Source organism: Pteropus medius, unplaced genomic scaffold (genome assembly GCF_902729225.1).
Source record: "Pteropus medius unplaced genomic scaffold, Ma_sr-lr_union100, whole genome shotgun sequence".
NCBI classification, from domain to species: Eukaryota; Metazoa; Chordata; class Mammalia; order Chiroptera; family Pteropodidae; genus Pteropus; species Pteropus medius.
In genome coordinates, this window is record NW_024344241.1 from 2,186,747 (window position 1) to 2,207,103 (window position 20,357).

Sequence of the window (20,357 nt, forward strand, 5' to 3'; positions counted from 1 at the left end):
CCCTCCAACAATTCCTGTAATACTGGCTTGGTGTTGATGAATTCTTTTAATATATTTTTGTCTGGTAAGCTCTTTACCTGTCCTTCAACTCTAAGTGATAGCATTGCTGGATAAAGTATTCTTGGTTGTAGATCCTCAGTTTTCAACACTTTGAATATTTTGTGCCAAGCTCTTCTGTCCTACAAAGTTTCTTTTGAGAAATTAGCTCCCAGTCTTATGGGAGCTCCTTTGTAGGTAACTAATTGCTTTTCTCTTACTGCTTTTAAGATTCTCTCTTTGTCTTTAAGCTTTAGCATTTTAGTTATGATGTGTCTTTCTGTGGGCCTCTTTGGGTTCATTTTGAGGAGGACTCTCTGAGCTTTTTGGGGTTGTATGTCTATTTGCTACACCAGGTTAAGGAAATTTTCCATCATTATTTCTTCAAATATATATTCAACTTCTTGTTCTCCCTCTTCAGGAACCCCTATTACATGGATGTTGTTACCCATATGCTCCTTAAATTACTATATTCTTGGTTACTTTTTTCTTGCCATTCCGGTTGGGTGTCCTTGGCTTCCCCATCCTCTATATCGGTGGTTCGATCCTCTTCTTCCTTCACTCTGTTGACTCCTCAAATATACTCTTCATCTCAGATAATGTGTTCTTTATTTCTGACTGGTTCCCTTTTATGATTTCCATTTCCATTTTTATGTTTCATCTCTTTGTTAAAGTTCTCACTGAGTTCATTTACACTTCCTTTAATTTTATTGAGTATCTTTATAACCAGTATTTTGAACTCTGCATCTGTTAGATTGCTTGACTCCATTTTTCCTTGATCTATATTCTATTCTTTCATGTGGTTTGTGCTTTTTGTCTTCCAATTTTGGCTGCCTTTGTGTGTCCGTTTCTATGTGCTAATCAAAGCTCCTAAGCGCTTTGTGTAGTAGGTGTCCAGCAGAATAGTCCTGAGAGGGGTTCAGCTGCAGGCCAAGTTTAGCCCAGCCTGTGCCCCTCTGGGGCCACCTGTTAAGACTGAGCAAGCAACCCACAGATGCTGTGCTTACAGTTGCCTCAAGAAACCACTCCAGAAACCGAGGCTGCCTCCAATGTGAGTCTAGTTGCTGCTCAGCAAGTGGCACAGGACTAGCCAAGGATACAAATGGATGTGGCTTGGGTAGGGCCACGATGTGGGGGAGGTGGGGTTTCAGGGAATCCTCTGGGCAGAGTGACCTCTGTTATCTAGTTTGGTGATGTCTCAGCTATGGCGGTGCTGCATCTGCACACTGGGACTGGGGAGGGCTCAACAGAGGAACAATGGATACCACCAGCACTTCTGCCTGGGAGAAAGCCTCGCCTCCAGTCCTCTCTCTGACAACTCAGTGTCCCCCGTAAGACCCCGGAGACCCCTGAGCAGCCAACCCAGTGCTGGTGCCCAGACCAAGCAGGTCCATCACCCTGAAAGTCCAGTTGTGGACATGGCCCCTTTTAAGAGGCAAATACAACTGCCATAGCCTCTGTCTCATTCAGTCTCTGGGGACCGGGCATCCTCTCATCTTTGCTTCTTCCTACCTCCAACTGTTGCAGGGTGCTTTCATATTTCTTTCTCTAGTCGTAGTGCTTTTGTTCATTTAGACACCCAGGCGACTCTGCTGTATGCTCCGTGTTTTTGTCTCAACTTTGATGTGGTTGCAAGAGGAGATGAGCGAAGCTTCTAACATCTATGCCATTTTACCCGGTTCCCATTCTGTGTGTGTCTTTCAATCTGCAGTGAGTATCTTGTAGTCATCGTATATAAGGAAATTATTTTCTTATCCATTCATCTACCCTATCTTTTGATTGGAGCATTTAATCCATTTACATCTAAAGTAATTGTTGATAATATATATAGTTATTGCCATTTTATTATTCATATTATTAGCCCTTTTCTTCTTCTTCTTCTTAAAGAAGTGCCTTTAACGTTTCTTGTAATACTGATTTAGTGTTGATAAAATCCTTTAGCTTTTTCTTGTCTGGGAAGCTCTTTATCTGTCCTTCGATTCTAAATGATAGCTTTGCTGAGTAGAGTAAACTTGATTGCTAATCCTTGCTTTTTATCACTCTGAATATTTCCTGCCAATCCCTCTGGCATGCAAATTTTCTGTTCAGAAACCAGCTAACAGTCTTACGGGAGCTCCTTTGTAAGTAACTAATTGCTTTTCTCTTGCTGCTTTTAAAATTCAATATTTGTCTTTAACGTTTGGCATTTTAATGATGATGTGTCTTTGTGTAGGCCTTTTTGTGTTCATTTTGTTTGGGACTCTGCACTTCCTGGGCTTGTATGTCTATTTCCTTCCCCAGGTTAGGGAAGTTTTCTGTTATTACTTCTTTGAATAGGTTTTTAATACCTTGCTCTCTCATTTCTGCTTTTGGTACCCCTATGATACAAATTTGGTTATGCTTGATGTCCCAGGGGCCTGTTAAACTATCCTCATTTTGGGGGGGATTCTTTTTTCTTATTGCCGTTCTGGTTGGGTGTTTTCTGCTACCTTATCTTTTAAATCACTGATTCAGTCATCCGCTTCATGTAATCTACTATGTATTCCCTGTAATGTATTCCTCATTTTAGTTATCATATTTTTTATTTCTGACGGGTTCTTTTTTATATTTTCTATCTCCACTTTTATTTCCTATCATTTAGTTAAACTTCTCACTGAGTTCATCTGCTCTCCCCTTAAGTTCATTGAGCATCCTTTTAGCCAGTGTTTTGAACTCTACGTCTAGTAAATTGCTTGTCTTCATTTTGTTTAGTTCTTTTTCTGGAGCTTTGTTCTCTTCTTTCATTTGGGACATGTTTTTGTCTCCCCATTTTGGCTGCCTCCCTGTGTTTGTTTCTATGTATTAGGTGAGTCTGCTACATCTCTCGGTCTTAGTAGAATGGCATCATATAGGAGGTGTCCTGTGGGACCCAGTGGCACAGTCTCTGGTTACCTGAGCTTGGTGCTCCAGGAGTATCCCTTGTTTGAGTTGTGTGTACCCTCCTATTGTAGTTGTGACATAGTTGCTATTGACATGTCAGTGGTAAGGATTGACCCACAGGCTGATTGGTTGTGAGGACTGGCCAGTTACTACAGTGGAGGAGCTGTTGTGCAGGAGCTGACCCTACAGAAGAGTGTGCACAGCTTGAGAAATAAATGAATGACTTAGTACACATGCCCAGTCTGCCCTTTGGGTGTGTCGCCCTCAGATGTGGCCCCAAGTGGTGCTCTGGCTCAGTCCAAATCTGGCCACTAGGCGTACCAGCCCTGGGCCTCTCCAACCCTGGGACATCCTGGCCCTGCTGTAGGCCAAGTTTAGCTGTAGCCTGTCCTCCCACACCGCTCACAGGGTACCACCTGGCATGATGAGCCACCAAGCAATCTACAGATGGCCGCCACCCATGCCAGGCTTGGAGATACCTCAAGAGGCCAGGCCGCAAACTGAGGCCACATAGCAAATGCTGAATAAATATTTGACGAATTATTGAATGAATGAATGAACAAACGAACGAACAAACAAGCAAATATGCCCAAGATCAGTTTATACAACTAATGAGTGCTTAGCTCTAGATTTGACTAACTCTGACTCAGCCTGTACACTAAACGGTGAGGTAAGTGAAAACACTCATCTACAGAAATAAAATGGAGCCAGTAAATGAAGTAGTTCAAATAAGTGATTAAAACCAGTTTCATTGATGAAATCATAAGAGTAGAGTGTTGAGAATAAGTCAGATCTTTAGAGTCAGAGACTGATTTATATCCTGCTTTCTGTATTAGTCATATTACCTCCTTGAGTGACACACACCTCTTTAGGTCTCAATTTTTGCAGATGCCAAAACTCTGTAAAATGGGATAGTGATCCTCTTCTAAATAGGAAAGTGAGATTAAGAGGAGCAATATGTGGAAAGTACTTAGCACAGGTCTTGACATAGTAATATTCAATAAAATAACTGTAATAATTATTACTAGCAGTTTTGGTCCATTATAAAGAGAAATGATTCAATGAAAACAGTCCAGAAAAATTCAAATCTGGCAGTGGCAGACAAGAAGAGAGCAGTGGCAAGAATAGTAGAAAGTGGTTGAAGCATTCTAGATATCAAGTACTGCCTACAAGAGAGCAGTAGTGTGAATGAGACAAAGGCGAGGGGTGGAGGCTAATGAATTGGAGAGGCACTGTAAAGAAATAATCAGTCAAAATGTAATGGTAAACTTTGCAGGTGTTTTAATGTCATTTTAGAGAATTCTGAGGTCATTGCCGACAACTCATCATTAGAGTTAGTACTTAAATGTCTTTGGCTTGAAGTTCAAAGCCCAGGAATGATGGTGGTTCTAATTATGACATCTTGAATATATTGGCAAAACTTCTCTTTTCCCTTCTTGCCACCCTACCAAAACCAAAATATTATCAGTTTTTTTCACGTAGTTTTTTGAGATCTAATACAATCTGAGGTGTTTTTTTGTGTGTGTTTTGTTTTTTTTTTCAGATAATTCTCATCTTAAGCAAAGGCTGCTGATTGAAAACCTATTTTCTGTTTTATTTCAGTGCAAGCAGCTACTGACTCAGTCTGTAGACTCCAACAGAGGGAGCAGGAACGTAAAAAGGTAAAAGTAGATCATTTGAATAATGGAGCCTATGACATCAGGGCTTTTATTATCATATTATTAGTAGTTGCTTTTGATAAAATAAATTCCCTTAATTTGTTTTATGCAGTGATTTAAAAAGATTTAAAAATCGCTAATTCATTGAAGATGTGCTGAAGAGGTATGAGCACATGATTGCACCATCCATATTTTTATAATTCAAATTACGGACCTCTTTTCTTTACCTTTTCAACATTTCCACCTTTTCCTTGAAAGTGGTATTTGTCTCATGGAGGACAGAGAATAGGACTTTTACATGGAACAAAAAATACCCACCAGATTGGAAATATAAATCTTTCCTTTGCATCTGAAGCATTGAGTATCTTATGTATATTTCTTCTAGAAAAAGAAGTAGTCATGCTTGTGGATGGGTTATTTAATGAACAGTCATAAGAGTGTGTGAATCATTTGCTGGGTAGTGCTTTGCTTATTTGAATTGTATTTTAACTAAATTCAGATGTGGAAAAACAGCATAAGAATTTAAGTTCCTATGATAATTTGGTGTTTTTACTTTTAAGTTTCATGAAGTATTTTTATAACTTATTCATTGTTTTAAACTAATTAAGATACACTTATTAAGAAATCTTGAAAATACTAATTCATTCTTGAATACACACCTTTTTGCATATGTGTGTATCAATGAGTGTTACTATCTCCATTTCTCTAAAATGTGTTATGGTTAATCCACAGTAATGGCTCAAATTTGACACTGTATAAAAATATAATGGAATGAACCTTGCCAGAGTTTAAATTTCTGCACCCTCTGCTCAACTTTAAATATTGATATAAAGTTATAAAGTTTAGACATTCAACAATTCAGTGAATCAAGCCTACTGAAAGGACTTGACGTTTAAGCCAGGAATGCTGCCCAAGAGGAGTAGGACTGATTCCGGCAGTCCAGGTCAGGAAGAAGGGTTGATGCTGAGCACACTGATAAAAGTGCAGGGCAGAACCATGGGCAGGAAAATCTGTGTCAGAGTAGAGAGCTTGCACAATGTCCAGAGAGCACCGTAAAGGCAGGCAAGGGGGCTTCAATGGGCCATTCCTGGCTGGAAAGCAGATTTTTTTTAGTCCTCTACTTTGCTAGGTGATGCTGGGGGTGAAAGATTTTAGTTTGTTAAGTTTCAGGCAATTCATACACTCAAGAGGTAAAAGTCCAGGGATCCCAAACCACTACTGCTAATATAATGTAGGGTAAAGTAAGGGCTATGGTCAGGTTATAAAGGACTTTTACAAAGAATCTTGGCAAAAGGAGTAATTTATTAGGAAGTTGGTGGCATTTTAGCCCAGCCTTGATCAGTGAGTAGGAATTCGGTTGATAGAAGATAGAAAGTAAGATACAGGATGAGGGATATTGTGTAAGCAAAGGCAGAAGAGGTGAGAAGTCAGTGGTCTCAGAGAGCTGGTATGTAGAATATCTAAATGGATAGTTCTGAAAATGATTGTGGAGAACCTGATTACTATATTAAAAAATTTGTTGTCGAAGGCACCAGGAGCATTTCTGCGTTTGAGAAACAGAAATACCGTTGCTGGCTGTAACATATGCAATATCTCTTGGCATTCAAAGTAAAAATTAAAAAGAGGTTATCTGTGCACCATGTTGCCTCTCAAACGTGTTGCTATGTGATTTAAGCAGATTCGTGTGAATGTGCACTCACACACGATTGGCCTTTCTAAGATGTTGTCAAAGCAGTTATGATTCTGATAAAATGGCAATTCTTTTCATTCATAAGTAGAACTAACCTAAAATTAAGTTATAATTGGAACGGCTCCTTTTATTACTTTGAACATTTTTCACAGTTGGTGTATATATGGTGTATGTCCCCATATGTAAGTAGGGAAATGACATGATTAGGTTAAAAAAATACATGATTTGGTCTTCTGTTTCTGGTTGTTTCTTTTATTAGCTAGCTATATGCCCTTGGAAAAATTCTTGAGCTTCAGGTTCCTCATCTGCAAAATAAATACCTGTTCTACTTAATTAATGGTTTGATATTCTCCTTACCTGGTATATTATATAATTTATATGAAATGGTTTCGCAAATTGTATATCATTCTCCAGATGTAAGGTGGCATTTTTTCCCTGCCAGCTCAATCATTTTTTGAGATACAGGCAGTCACTCTGTGGATAAGAACCCTGCTACAGCCAATTAGAGTTGGCAAAACCCTTGAGAATCCTGCCCGTTCATGATTTTCTAAATTAAAAAATCCTGTCCCATGGTTAAAAAAAGGGCTCAAGAAGTAATAAAGTCCTTAGAATATTTTAGTCTTAAATATATTTCTGATAGGTATTATGTCAGAGAATGTTACAGAACTATTTTTTTATGGAATACATATTAAAATTACTATTTTAAAATATACTGAAATGTTGTTTCACTAAGAACCGATATAGAGTTTGTGAAACCTACACGCATAAGCAGCCACCTTTATTATTTTTTTCTCAAGATAATTTATTATAGTTAACCAGCTGAAAGTCACACAAAAGTACATTTTTCAGACAGAGCTCAGAGAAAGATAAAAATTCTTTATATTCTTCCATGGCAATAAACCTTTAATCTTTATTTCTTTTTCAGTGCTTATCTAGTTAGCAAAACATTCAAAATGTGGCTCTTTAAGGACTCCTTTTTTTTTTAACTGCTATATCTAGCTTTTGCCAAAACTTTGGCATGGTAGAGGTTTCAGACTACATATATATATATTAAAGGCATAGAGATAAAGTTTAATTTCTTATCTAGCAGATATGTACAAAACAAAATTGACCACTAGCTGCATTTTGCAATCTAATGTTAATTGTTGCCCTTGGTTATAACTTTTGGCTACATTTTGTATAATTGAATGGCTCTCAGAACAAAGAAAGATGGGAGTAGTAATGGAATAAAATAGACTATTTCCATTAATCATTAATTCTTTTTATGTCAAGACAATTTGTGGAATTCTGTGGGAAGTAAATTATGATAAACGTCATTCATCCAAATCACATTTCCCACAATTGATATCTAGAAGTACATTCAGAACAATAAATGCACATTCCCCAGTTATTTGATATATGTCTTAAAAACTACCCACTAATACAAAGTTGCATTTTGGGTGCTTGTAATGAGAGTAGTGAAATGAAAATACAGTTAGCTTATAAAACTCACTGACTCTTAAAAATAATGCTATCGAGGGAGAGAGCTCATTAATATCTGAATAGTTTAAGCTTAAGTTCTATACACAAGCATCAACTTTTGAAGCCATATTCAACCAAACTAGAGATAATAAAGTAAACATGAATCCTTTGACTCATCTTGTCCACAAATATTTATAAGATTTAGTTATACCCTTGTATAATTTTTTTCATGAGATCGGTGAGAGAACATGGATTATATATTGTTCTTGATAGAATTTGAAAATGCAGAGTAATAGATCAGTACGTAATATTCTATTTAAAATCATTACTGACAGTTATTATTCTGACATTTCTTAATGAAGTAGATACTTTTTCATTTGTCTTTGTAAGGCATATGTAAAATTAAAGGCATGTATATTACTGACAGATGTTCGAAAGGGCCTTTTTGTTCAGAGTTTTCCCTCAGACCAGGGTTTCTCAACCTCTCCACTACTGACATTTTGGACCAGATAATTCTTTGTTATGGAGGCTGGTCTGTGCTTTGTAGGATGTATAGCAGCATCCTTGGCCTCTACCTAGTATGTGCCAGGAGCACATTCCCCTAACCTGTTATGTGATAACCAAAAATCTGGGGAACCGGAGTGTCAGAATAACCTCCCCAGTTGAGAAACACTGACTTTGATTAATGCATGCAGAAATGATTTTTTTTTTTTTTTAAGTATCTGAGAGTTGATTTATAGACCTGCTCCTATTTATGGTTTGGCTTCAGGATGTCTTCTCTTTAAATTTATCTCTAATAGGATATGTGTAAACCAGTTTAGTACTATTTTCTTCACTATTGTAGGAAGAGACAAAACCATTACAGCTGATTACTTTTTGTATACAGTTGTAGCTCAATAAACTTTCTCTTTATTTTCTTTTAAAGTTGGCATTTTCTAATTTTATCTTAAAAACAAATGTATCTATTTCTTTAAGAATGCAATTGATTTCATTTAGGAAGAACCCTCTGAAACCTAATTTGTCTTTTTTTATTGTGGTAAAATATACATATTTTACAAATATACATATTTGTCTTTTTTTATTGTGGTAAAATATAAAATTTACCATTTTAACCATTTTTCAGTATGCTGTTCTGCAGCATTAAGTACATTCACATTGCTGTACAACCATCACCTCTATCCATTTGCATAACTTTTCATCATATCCAACTGAAACTGTGTACCCATTAAACACTAACTCCCCATTCCCTGTCCGCTCACCCCTGGTGACCAGCATTCCACTTTGTCTATGATTTGACTGCCTCTTCTAAGTAGAATCATACAATATTTATCTTTTTCTGTCTAGCTTATTTCTTTAATATAATGTCTTCAAGGTTCATCTGTGTTGTAGTATGTATCAGAATTTCATTCCTGATGGATACATTTTGTGTATCCATTCATCTATCTTTGAATACTTGAGTTGCTTCTACCTTTTGGCTATTGTAACACTATTAACTTGTGTATACAGATATTTGTTCAAATTCCTGCTTTGCATTCTGTTGGGTATATACCCAGAAGTGGACTACTAGATCATATAGTAATTCTATTTTTAATTTTTTTGAGGAACCACCATAGCAGCAGTTAGACCATTTAGTTGTACTGCAGCAGTTGTACCATTTTATCTTCCCACCAGCAGAACACAAAGGTTCCATTTTCTCCACATCTTTACTAACACTTGTTATTTTCTGTTTCTTTGGTGTAGCAATTCTAATGGATATCTCATTGTGGTTTTATTTTATATTTCCTTAATGACTAGTGATGCTGAACATTCTTTTTGTGCTTATTGGCCATTTGTATATTTTCTTTGGAGAAATGTCCATTCAGGCCCTTTGCCCATTTTTTAATCAAGTTGTTTGTTTTGTTGTCATTATTGTTGAGTTGTAGGAGTTCTTTATATATTTTGGATATTAACCCCTTATCAGATATATGATTTGCAAATATTTTCTACCATTCTGTGATTACCTTTTCACTTTGTTGATAATGTCCTTTGATACACAAAAGTTTTTATTTTGACGAAGCCTGATTTATCTATTTTTACTTTTGTTGTCTATAGTTTTGGTGTCATAGTCAAGAAATCATTGCCAAATTTAATGTCATGAAGCTTTCTCCCTGTTTTCTTCTAAGACTTTTATAGTTTTAGGTTTTACATTTAGGTCTTTGATCCATTTTGAGTTAATTTTTGTATATGATATAAGGTAAGGACTCAGGTTTGTTTGTTTGTTTGTTTGTTTGCTTGCTTGTTTGTTTGTTTTTTAATTTGCACGTAGACTCTAGTTTTCCAGGTACCATTTGTTGAAAAGGTTGTCCTTTCCCTATTGAATGGTCTTGGCACCCTTAGCAAATATCATTTGACCTTATATGTGAAGGTTTATTTCTTAACTCTCTATGCTATTCCTTTGTTCTGTATGTCTGCCTTTATCCCAGTACCACATACTGTTTTGATTACAGTAGCTTTTTGGTATGTTTTGAAATCAGGAAATATGATTTTTTAAATGTAGGTTTTATTATTATTTTGGTATGGTGACGCCAACAGATTGGGGATGATTGCCATGGAAAAGTATTTTGTTACTCACAGTTTTCAAGAGGAGGGAGCATGCCATGCTACACAGAACCACATGGGAAAGCGCTGGGATTTGTCAGGAGACAGAGCGAGAAGGGGAAACATGGGCAGGAGTTTTTATTGTGGTTTCCACAGGAAGTAACATGTGAAGCAGAGAAATCATGTTTAGAATTGGCTAGTTTGACAAAGTTCATCAGATTCTGGGGCATAGGGGCTTCCCATAGTTGTCTGGCACCTGGCCCTGGGTGATGAAGATAGGTAGATAGATAGTGGCCCAGAATTTGAGAGTCCAGTAAAGAAGGTGGTTGGGATTTGGGCTGTGGATTGATTGGCCTGCATATAAAAGGTATGCTCACAGGGGAGTTGTTTACTATATCTAGGAATAGACTGGCTCTGGGAAGGACAGTCTCTTCAGGGTCAACAAGGCCCCAGATGTTAAAACATCATGAACACATGGTCAGTACAGTGTGAGACCTCCAACTTTTTCTCTTTTAAAATTATTTTTGGCTATTTGGTGTCATTTGAAATTTAATATACATTAGGATGGATTCTTCTATTTCTGCAAAAAAAATCATTGAGATTTTAATTGGGATTTTATTGAATCTGTAGATCACTTTGGATAGTGTTGACATCTTAAAAGTCTTCCAATCCATGAACATGAGTTGTCTTTCCATTGCTTTGTGTCTTTAATGTCTTTCAGCAACGTTATAGTATTTAGTGTACAAGTCTTTTTTTGCCTCCTTGATTAAATTTATTCCTGATTTTTTTTTATTCTTTTTGATACTGTTGTAAATAGTATTGTTTTCTTCATTTCCTTTTTGGATTGTTCATTGTTAGTGTATAGAAATGCAACTAATTTTTGAGTGTTGACTTTGTATCCTTTAAATTTGCTCAATTTATTATTTCTAGCAGGCTTTTTTGCCAGATATGATTATGTTGTCTGTGAACACAGATAATTTTACTTCTTCCTTTTCAGTTTGGATGCTGTGTATTTTCATGCTTAATAGTTCTGGCTAGAACTTCCAATGTTACATTGAATAAAAGATGCAAAAGTGGAATCCTTGTCTTGTTCCTAATACAGGAGGGAAAATTTCAGTTTTTCACCATCAGAGATGATGTTAGCTGTGAGTTTTTCATGTATGGTCTTTATTATGTTGAGATAGTTTCCTACTATTACTAGTTTTTATCATGTATGGCTGTTGAATTTCATCAGGTCTGTTCTCTGCATCATTTGAGATGATTATGTGTTTTTTTTCTTTCATTCTATTTGGTGTATTTTGTCGATTGATTTTCATATGTTGAATCATTCTTGCGTTCCAGGAACAAATCTCACTTGATTATGGCATATGATCCTTTTAGTATGCTGTTGAATTCAGTCTGCTAGTTTTTTGTTTGAGGGCTTTTTATATCAGCATTCATCAGGGATATTGATCTGCAGTTCTCTTTTCTTATAGTGTCTGTGTCTGCCTTGGTATCAACACAATCCTGGCCTCATAGAATAAGTTAAGTCCTCCGTCCTCTTCAATTTTTTTGAAATAGTTGAAGAAGGATTAGTGTTAATTCCTCTTTAAGTATTTGGTAGAATTCACTAGTAAAGTAATCTAGTCCTTGTGTGCGATTTGATTTTTAATATCACATGCTTTTTATATCATCTTTTGTTAGAAGAAATAAAGAAAACTTGACCAAGATTAGTTGCACTTTGCTTTTAAAGTTAGCATGAGTCCCACATATAAATTCCTGTCAGCACCGAACTGATGAAGAAGAGAAGGCTTCGGTGGTTAGACGCCCAGTTGAAAGGAAATGCACAAGGAGCCAACATGAAAATGAAATGGTAGGCACCAACTTTATAGCAGGGAGCGCGGGCTTCTGCAGTAGGAGACCACATGAGCTTTATATATGTCAGAGAACAATAGTGATATTCTGCCACACATGCATGATAAACAATAAGTTGAGTTATACTTGCACAAGTTAGGCACAGGCGCCTTACCACGTTGATGTAACATTTTATATCCAGAGTTCTATCCCTAGCTGCAAGCCTGGATCACAGCCAGACCTGGGACCCACAATTCCTAAGTGGTTTACAATGCGTGTTTCTAGATTTTTATTCTGCTTATTCAGACATAGTCAGTTTTATAAAGCTCTTAGTTACCTTTGAAATCGGAATGTGAAATACTTATTAGTTTTTGCCATTTTAAAAAACATTAACAATCTTAGAAGATTAATAATTTAATATGTTTAGTTTAAGCAACATTAGATATCAAAAAAAGAGCAAAAAATAGGATTTTTACTCTTGATTCTACTTTTTTTCCCTGTGTGACCTTGGAATGACTTCCATAGGGGCAGTGTACCTGTCATATTTGACACCTAAAATAGATCATTTTTAACACCCCCACCAGACAAAAATTTTTAAATAATAATCCTGGCATTAAAGAATAATGATGAGAAAAAATGCAGTTACTGTTTTTTTTAACTTCATGTAAAATAATCATACCAGTAAAAAAAGTTTTTTTAATTTAAAGTACTATAACACCAAGAGAAAAAAGATTATTAATTTTAAGTACATTAATATAGTTTTTGAAAAATAAGAGGGGAAAACTTATATCTACCTATATATTGGTCAGTTACAGTAGTAATAATAATATTCTGGTTTCCTTTTGATTCTTATGCAAATATGTTAATGACTATCAAATTGATTTTTGCATGTGTAACTTAAATAGTATAGACAGATTTATCAATCTATCTTGACTCATAGTTGATTGAAAATACTTTTCATTATAAATAGTTTGGAACAGTTTTAAACATAAGAATAAGACTGAAAGAGATTCATAAAAATCACTTTACAGTAAATGACAAAAATTGTAATACTCTCTTTGTTTCTTTGGAAACTATTATAGTGGCTCCTAATGTCTGCATAGTATAAAAATTTTTAATATTAATAAAAGCATATACAAATTTAAGTACAAAAAATGGTAATATAGAATGATGGATTTGAACTAATTTAGGTTTTATGTCTGCATTTGCTCTATCATTGTTTAAATGAAGTTGGAGAGGCTGAGCATCCAAAGAAAGCTGAAATGATTCCAAGCTACTGGAAATTTATATTTGAAATGAACATGTATAGCCGACTTGAGTTTTGTCCAGGATTGGCTGTGTAACTGGGAGTCCTCTAAACTTCAATGTAGCATACAAAGTTTATTAAAGATTAAACAATAAAAATGTGTTAATTTGTAACATATTAAAATTCAACAGTAACCTCAGCAATTGTTAAGAACTTAGACCAAAGAAAGATTTTTGGTTTAGGAATATTTTATCACTGACATTACCCAGTATTGTCAGTGCCTCGTGGTAATAAAAAAGTCTTCCAGTTGTTGGTGCCATTGATTTAAATTCTGTACAGACAATGTACCCTCTTATTGCTTGCACCCAGGGCAGAGCTCTCCCACCCTCCTGCTGTTGGTATGCCACTAGTACCTATTGTAACATTATTGAAAAAAGAAAGCTTCAGACCATCATATGTAATGTGACTTTATTTTATTATTGTTTAAGAAATATGTTTGTATAAGCATAGGAAAAAATCTGTGAGTACCCCTCAAACTATTAATAATACTAGAAAAAAGGATACTAGGGAAAGGATTGATATATGTGTAGCAGTAGAGGGCAACAATCACTTTCTCTTAGACTTGTATGAATCTGTTTGAATATAACCAATGAGATAGGAATATTGTTTTAAATGTATTTTAATTAGAGGAATCCTAATTTCAGACTAAATCTTACATAGAACCCCATTCATTAAACATAAAAGCAGAATTACTGTGTTTAAAGTAGTGATGTGCATAGGCATGATCTACAGTTAGCTCAGTATTTATAAAAGATTTTTCTTCATTTTTGAGAGTTTGTTTTAGTTGTAAAAAGATTCATTGGCATGTTCACCTAGATCTTTGGATTTTATAACTTCCTAATGCATGAACTGGGATGCATGCTAATGGTAGAATGGTTTCTGTGGAATCGAAGAACTATTTTGGCACTCCAGTAGGGGGTGGGGTATTTGCCGCTTTGGATTAAGCAACAGTTCAGCTCCTTGTTATTCTATTCTAGTAAAGTTATAGCTGTCCAGACTGCATTTCCTTACATTTTGAATAGATATACCCTAAGATAACCTTCATTCCTATTGGCTTAGAATACTTTTTAACTTTCTTGAAGGTGATATGTAAGATGTAGCTAATTAGGGGTTTTTCTATTATATGCAGTAAAATCTGATGGGTAAAGTTGGGTAAATTACATTCAGAATCAGAAGAGCTTTTCATGAATATTGCAATATTTGTAAATGGACTTTGTGGTATCACTTTTTTTATTACTTATAAATGTCTTACATAGAGTTCTCAACTAAGTTTCAGGTAAATGTTATTCCAGGTAGTGAGTTTTATTTATATGTGAAGACCACAATATTGTCAATACGTGAATGTATAAGCTTTACTACTTGTTAGGAAGAATGCCAGATTGAATAGCAGTTATTGTTATTAAAAGTGGGAGACTAAGGAAAGATAGAGTGACTTCCTGAACTTCTTGGTAAGAAAGAAAGACTAGATTTTCAACTTCTTTCCACCTGGGCTATGAGGCCAAGGAGTGATCTCTTATGTGAAATAGCTACTTTGGATATATGTATCTCTAGTCGTAATATTCTGAAACTATAAAATAGAGATACTGATATTTGGTAACATCTTAATTAAAATCTTTTCTTATAGCAAAATAGTAAATAGTAGAATCATCAAGGAAGATTGACTTGAAAATGGAACAAGAGGAGGAAACTATTAGTTTTATTTGTGTTACTTCTATTTGAATCATTACAAGAATCTATTTGTAAAATTAAATTACTAAAACTAAAGAACGAAACAGTTTTATTTGTGTTGAATTATTACAAGAATTTGAATTATTTTTTGAATTATTACAAGAATTTATTTATAAAATTATTACAAGAATTTATAAAATTAAATTACTAAAACTAAAGAACAAAAAACTTAGGGAGGATAAAAAGTGGTTTGATCTGCCTTCCAGATGCTTTGCTTATGATTTATATAATAATAATATTTACCTTTTATTAAGCACCACAGGCACTGAGCTAGGAACTTAGCATGTATTACCTCTGGTCTTCATAAATATTATATATGAATATAAAGCATTATTTTTATCATTTTAAAGTTAAGCTAACTTGCTCAGGTCATGCAACTGGTAACAAGAGAACCATAATTTGAAGTAAGATTTATATGCCTCCCAATCTTCACTTTTTTCCATTGAGCTGCACTGGATAAAGTGCTGCCCAGTAATAGAAAGTGGAACCAGGGCTGTTGCTTTGTGGTCCAAATCACAGGGTCAGCTGAGCCAATTGTGATGTTTTGATTAAAAAGAAAAGAATAATCCATTAAACAACATCTGAGTATGGATGTTAATATTCTCTGTATTTATTAAAAATTAATTTACAACTAAAGCAAGATACTATTTTGAAGAAGTTTACTTGCATATTTTAGTCTGATGTCTTTTCTCTTAGAATATAATAGTTTTTGCAGAAGTTCCATGAAAAGTTTAGTGAACTCTTCATTTTTTATTCATCTTTTGGAGAATTATAATCCATGAAGCTAAAAAGTTAAAATATAATGTTTCGAATTTTGCTTAACCTGCTTCCCAAATTTACTGGATCAGAAAATCCCTCCCTAACCCACTCTCCTCAGTAATGCCTGTTTAGATCCTAAGGGTTTGTGGGACTTCAGGCTCCCTTCAACCTCTTCACTTGAAAAGTCTCCATGCTGAGGAACTTCAGATAAGATTGGCAGAAAAAGCTCTTGCAACAGACTTTTTTTTTTCTATAGTGAAAGAAACTTCTAGTTTCTCTGGAAAGATCTGATTTGTACTTTGTGATAGAAAAGGCATAAGTATTAAAAGACCTAAGTTTGAATCTACTTAGTAGTTGAGTGACCATGGAGAAGTAAATTAGTGTCTTTAAGCTTTCATTTCTTCATCTGTAGAATGAGAATAATATAATCTTAAAATAGGGGTTTTTAGAAGTAGATAAGATATACAAAACGACTAGCAGAAATATGCATTTCGTAGGTACTTAGATCTTGATGGCTTAATCAGCTCTTCATCCTGCTTTTCATCGTGACCCAGATGAGAGAGAAAATAGAACAGCAAGGACAGTATGAGCAGCAAGAAAAACCGTTTTTATCTTTTTCCTGTTAACTATCTGGTGGCCAGCATCTGAGTTACCAGTATCTAAGTACACCAGGTGTCCTATTTAAAGCGCTGACTTTAGTTGCTTTGTAGTTTGCATCTGTCACAGTTTTTGCTTATTTGTTTTATAGGACTTAGCTTGTATCGAAACTTCTAAAGACATGTATGTAGAATATTTGAGGCAAGGACATAGAGTTATTTTTATACTCTTTCTATTTAGCTCAGTGTTATAAATATTCAAAGATAATTAATAATTGAAATTATACCAAATGTATGCCTTTTTTACTTATACATTGTTTCATCTTTATTGTGGTACTCAAAAGAAAAAATTTTTTCATCCTCATATAGAAATATTAAGGAGCATCTCAAGAACTTAGACATTTGACAACAGATGCTTTTGGTGTTTATTTGCTTTAAGGAACGGAACTGAACCAGAAGAATTTTCTCGCATTCTCTTCCAGTGATTTAATAATGCGTGATTCTTTTTAATATGCCTAAAAAGTCTTTTATATAAGACATGCATTTTAATTTCCTATAATAATGATTCTTTGGGCATATATTCTTTAAACTTGATTTAAAAATTATATGCAGTTAAATGGAATTTGAGAAGAAAAAGAGATATGAAAATTTACTTGAATTGTGTCTGGTTTTGTTATTTAAAGATATTAGACATTTTTGAAATTTCAGAAATGTGAATATCCATGGTCAGTCATAGGAAGAGAATAAACCTTAGCCTTAGATGTTTCTAATATATCATGTTCTTATTGGTCATTGAAAGTGTAATGCAATTTTATCATTGTGACTTTCAAGCTGATTGCTATATTAACCAAATATCAAGAGGTAAAGTAATGTTTGTCTCTTCTGCATAGAAAAATACTTGTCTGGAAAATGTCACGTGACTTTCACATTTTCTTTTCTCAGATTTATAATGACCATTTAATAGCTAATGAAAAACAGCATGTAACCCAGTGGGAGGATTTCATGAAAGAACAATACAACAAACAGGCTGAAGTGGATGAAGAGCACAGAAAAGCTATGGAGAGGCTTAAAGAACAATATGCCGAGATGGAGAAGGACCTAGCAAAATTTTCAACCTTTTAAGAACTTGAACCACAATAATAACAAACCAATGAGAAAACATTGACTTCCCCCAAAAAACTGTTCCCGCCAAACCATTTAGCCTCTGCTTCAAGCTCAACAGTATATTCAGTGGCACTCTTATATCGAAAGAAACTTTTACTGGAGTCTTCATTAAATGTTTAATGGAAGAGTGCTACATTTTTTTCAGTTTTAAGTGCCTATATATGATTGTTTGAAGAGGCAGGAGTAGGAGGGGAAAATGAGATAAATTTACTCTTTGTTAATGAGAATTGGTCTTCTTTTCCATTGATTATCTCAGAACTATAAGTATAGACTTAGAAAAATAATTAAGTCATTCTTATACAGGGTTAATATTAGTTATTGTGGCTTAGAAAGCATATAAAATAGCTGCCTGTTATAGCCTCTATGGCTATTGGAAAATATATAAAGTGTTATTTCATGAGTAAGCAGACAAAAACAACTGTCCGTGAAACAGAGATCACATTTAAGAGAGGTGAGAGTCAAAACCTTGTCTCCACTGTGGCACAGATGGCCATGTTGGTCTTTGAAACGCCTTTTGGGAAAGGTTACAGATTTTGTATTTTGCAGTGCAGCATAATGCCACGTATTTCACTGGATGGCAAGATAGGCTTAAGTTTTGTGGCCTTCCAGCACTTAATGTATTCAGGTTTTAAAACATGCTTAGAAGGAAAACTTACCAAAAATATAGTTGACTTTTAGCCTTTCAAAGAACTGTAATCTTGCCCAGAGTATTTACCTCATTTTTGTGTCTTTTGCTGTGGGTAAGCTTTGTAAGATAAAAATATCTATACATGTGTCAGCTGTTCAGTGAGTAATTAGCAAAATCTGCCAAGGAGTCCCTCTGGAACCAGAGAAAGATTCTGGTTCTGAGTATACCAGAGGTATTTGTCCACATGGCAAATGATCTGTGTTAAATGTAAGTCCTTTTTAGTGTTTAATATCTGTTCTCATAAGCAAGTGTATTATGATGAAACGTATACCAATTCTATCATCACTGTGATCTTTAAAAAAATCTGTACTTGATAGTTTAATTGAGGAACTAAGCTGATTTTTTATTTGCCATAAATCTTGAGAAGCAAGATTAAATGCAATAATTTCAAGAGTTTTATGACAAATGAATTTGAGGTATGGATAAATCTTTTAAATATTTTGTATTGCTCTTCAGTAAAGAAAGGCACAAGAAAGAAAATACCCAGCTCTGTCATATTATCTCAGTGTTGCTAGTGCAGAAAGCTAACAATGCTTACTTGTGTAAATTTATGGCTTACTGTCAAAGCTTCATTCTTGGCTGCATGTTGAAAATGTGATTAAAGTTAATAGAGGAGATGAAATAAGTATTTGAGATTTCTTTCAATAACACTGAACTTCTGCCAACTTTCTCCGTCCGCTACTGTAGGCTTGACAGGTTCATCAATCATTCTCTGGTACCTGGACTAAAAAGAGCACTTGCTGACACTAAGGCATGTTGGAATTTTCTTAATTCTCTTTCAGTGAATGTGGGGAAAATACTTCTAAAAATATCCCACACATGAAAAGGGAGGGGAACGTAAATGTACCATAGGCTGTATTTGGAATGTTATTAATTGCCACTGCACATTTGAACAGATGCTGTAACCAAGAAATCAGGACTGTTTGAGCAAGAATGTACTTTTAACTGTGGTTACTCAACTTGTGCAACAAGGATTTCTGATAGCGTTTGTTCATCTCATATGAATAATAAATACCGTATGACTTTGTATATGTTATCTAAGGATCTAATGGACTTCAAACACCAAAAAGAATTAATGGGCTTTTGACCTTTAAATGTGAAGATACTAACTTCTTTCTGTGTAACTTTGTTAGCTATTCAGTATAACTTTGAAAAGAGCGGAAGTGGTTTGTTTTCCTTTTAATATTTTTAGTAATGAACACTTTCACTTATATTTCCCAGTTTCTAGATCACTTTTGATATATATATATATAAACTTTTTACCTAGTAATTTCTTAATTTGTAATATATCTGCTGTTTATGATGTTGAGCAGAGATAATGCTCAACATCTGTATAGCTCATAGAATTCTGTGACAAAATAATGTTTTGTCAATTTAAAGTGCTATAGAAATATTTGTTTATAAGTTCTAAGTATTTTCAATTTTTTATTGATTTTTTGACATATGTGTGGGTTTTGTTTCATATCCTAACAAGTAGATTTTTAAATTCTGTTCTTATTGATTGCTGCTTTACTGGGATTGTAGTCACAGAATAGGTTCATATAAAATCGATATGTTGAAATTTGTTTAGATTTGCCTTATGACTTAAAATATGGTCAGTTTTTATAAATGTTTCATTAGTACATGAAAGTATACATATTTTCAAGTCGCCGGGTGTCCATTAGACCAAACTTGTTAATTGTGTTGTTCAATCTGTCTTTGTTTTACTATTGTTTTTCCTTCTACTTGATCTTGCAGATTCTGAGATGTGTTTAAATTTCCTAATCTAGTGGATTTTTAAGTTCTGTGTAATTCTGTCAGTTTTTGTTTTGTGTATTTTAAAGCTTTGTTATTCAGTACACACACATTTAGAATTATCATCCAAGCTTAGAATTGAGTATTTATAGTCATAGCCTCTATTTCTAATAATGTTTTTATTTCATTTTATATTGCTTTGAAATCTATGCTTTAAAAAATATATATA

General features: G+C 34.5%; 1 protein-coding gene across 3 annotated transcripts in view; it reads left to right on the plus strand.

The window, feature by feature from the left end:
- The window catches only part of BLOC1S5 (biogenesis of lysosomal organelles complex 1 subunit 5), an 89,609-nt gene that overhangs the window by 23,810 nt on the left and 45,442 nt on the right, over positions 1–20,357 (plus strand). For 2 of the 3 annotated variants that reach the window (XM_039869379.1, XM_039869377.1), the window contains 2 exons: positions 4,537–4,595; positions 17,485–19,421. In XM_039869379.1, coding sequence (XP_039725313.1) covers positions 4,537–4,595; positions 17,485–17,503 — 78 coding nt within the window. In that variant the 3' untranslated portion in view covers positions 17,504–19,421. Of the gene's footprint in view, positions 1–4,536; positions 4,596–17,484; positions 19,422–20,357 lie in introns of those variants that run through there. The other variant, XM_039869378.1, reaches the window with a different exon arrangement.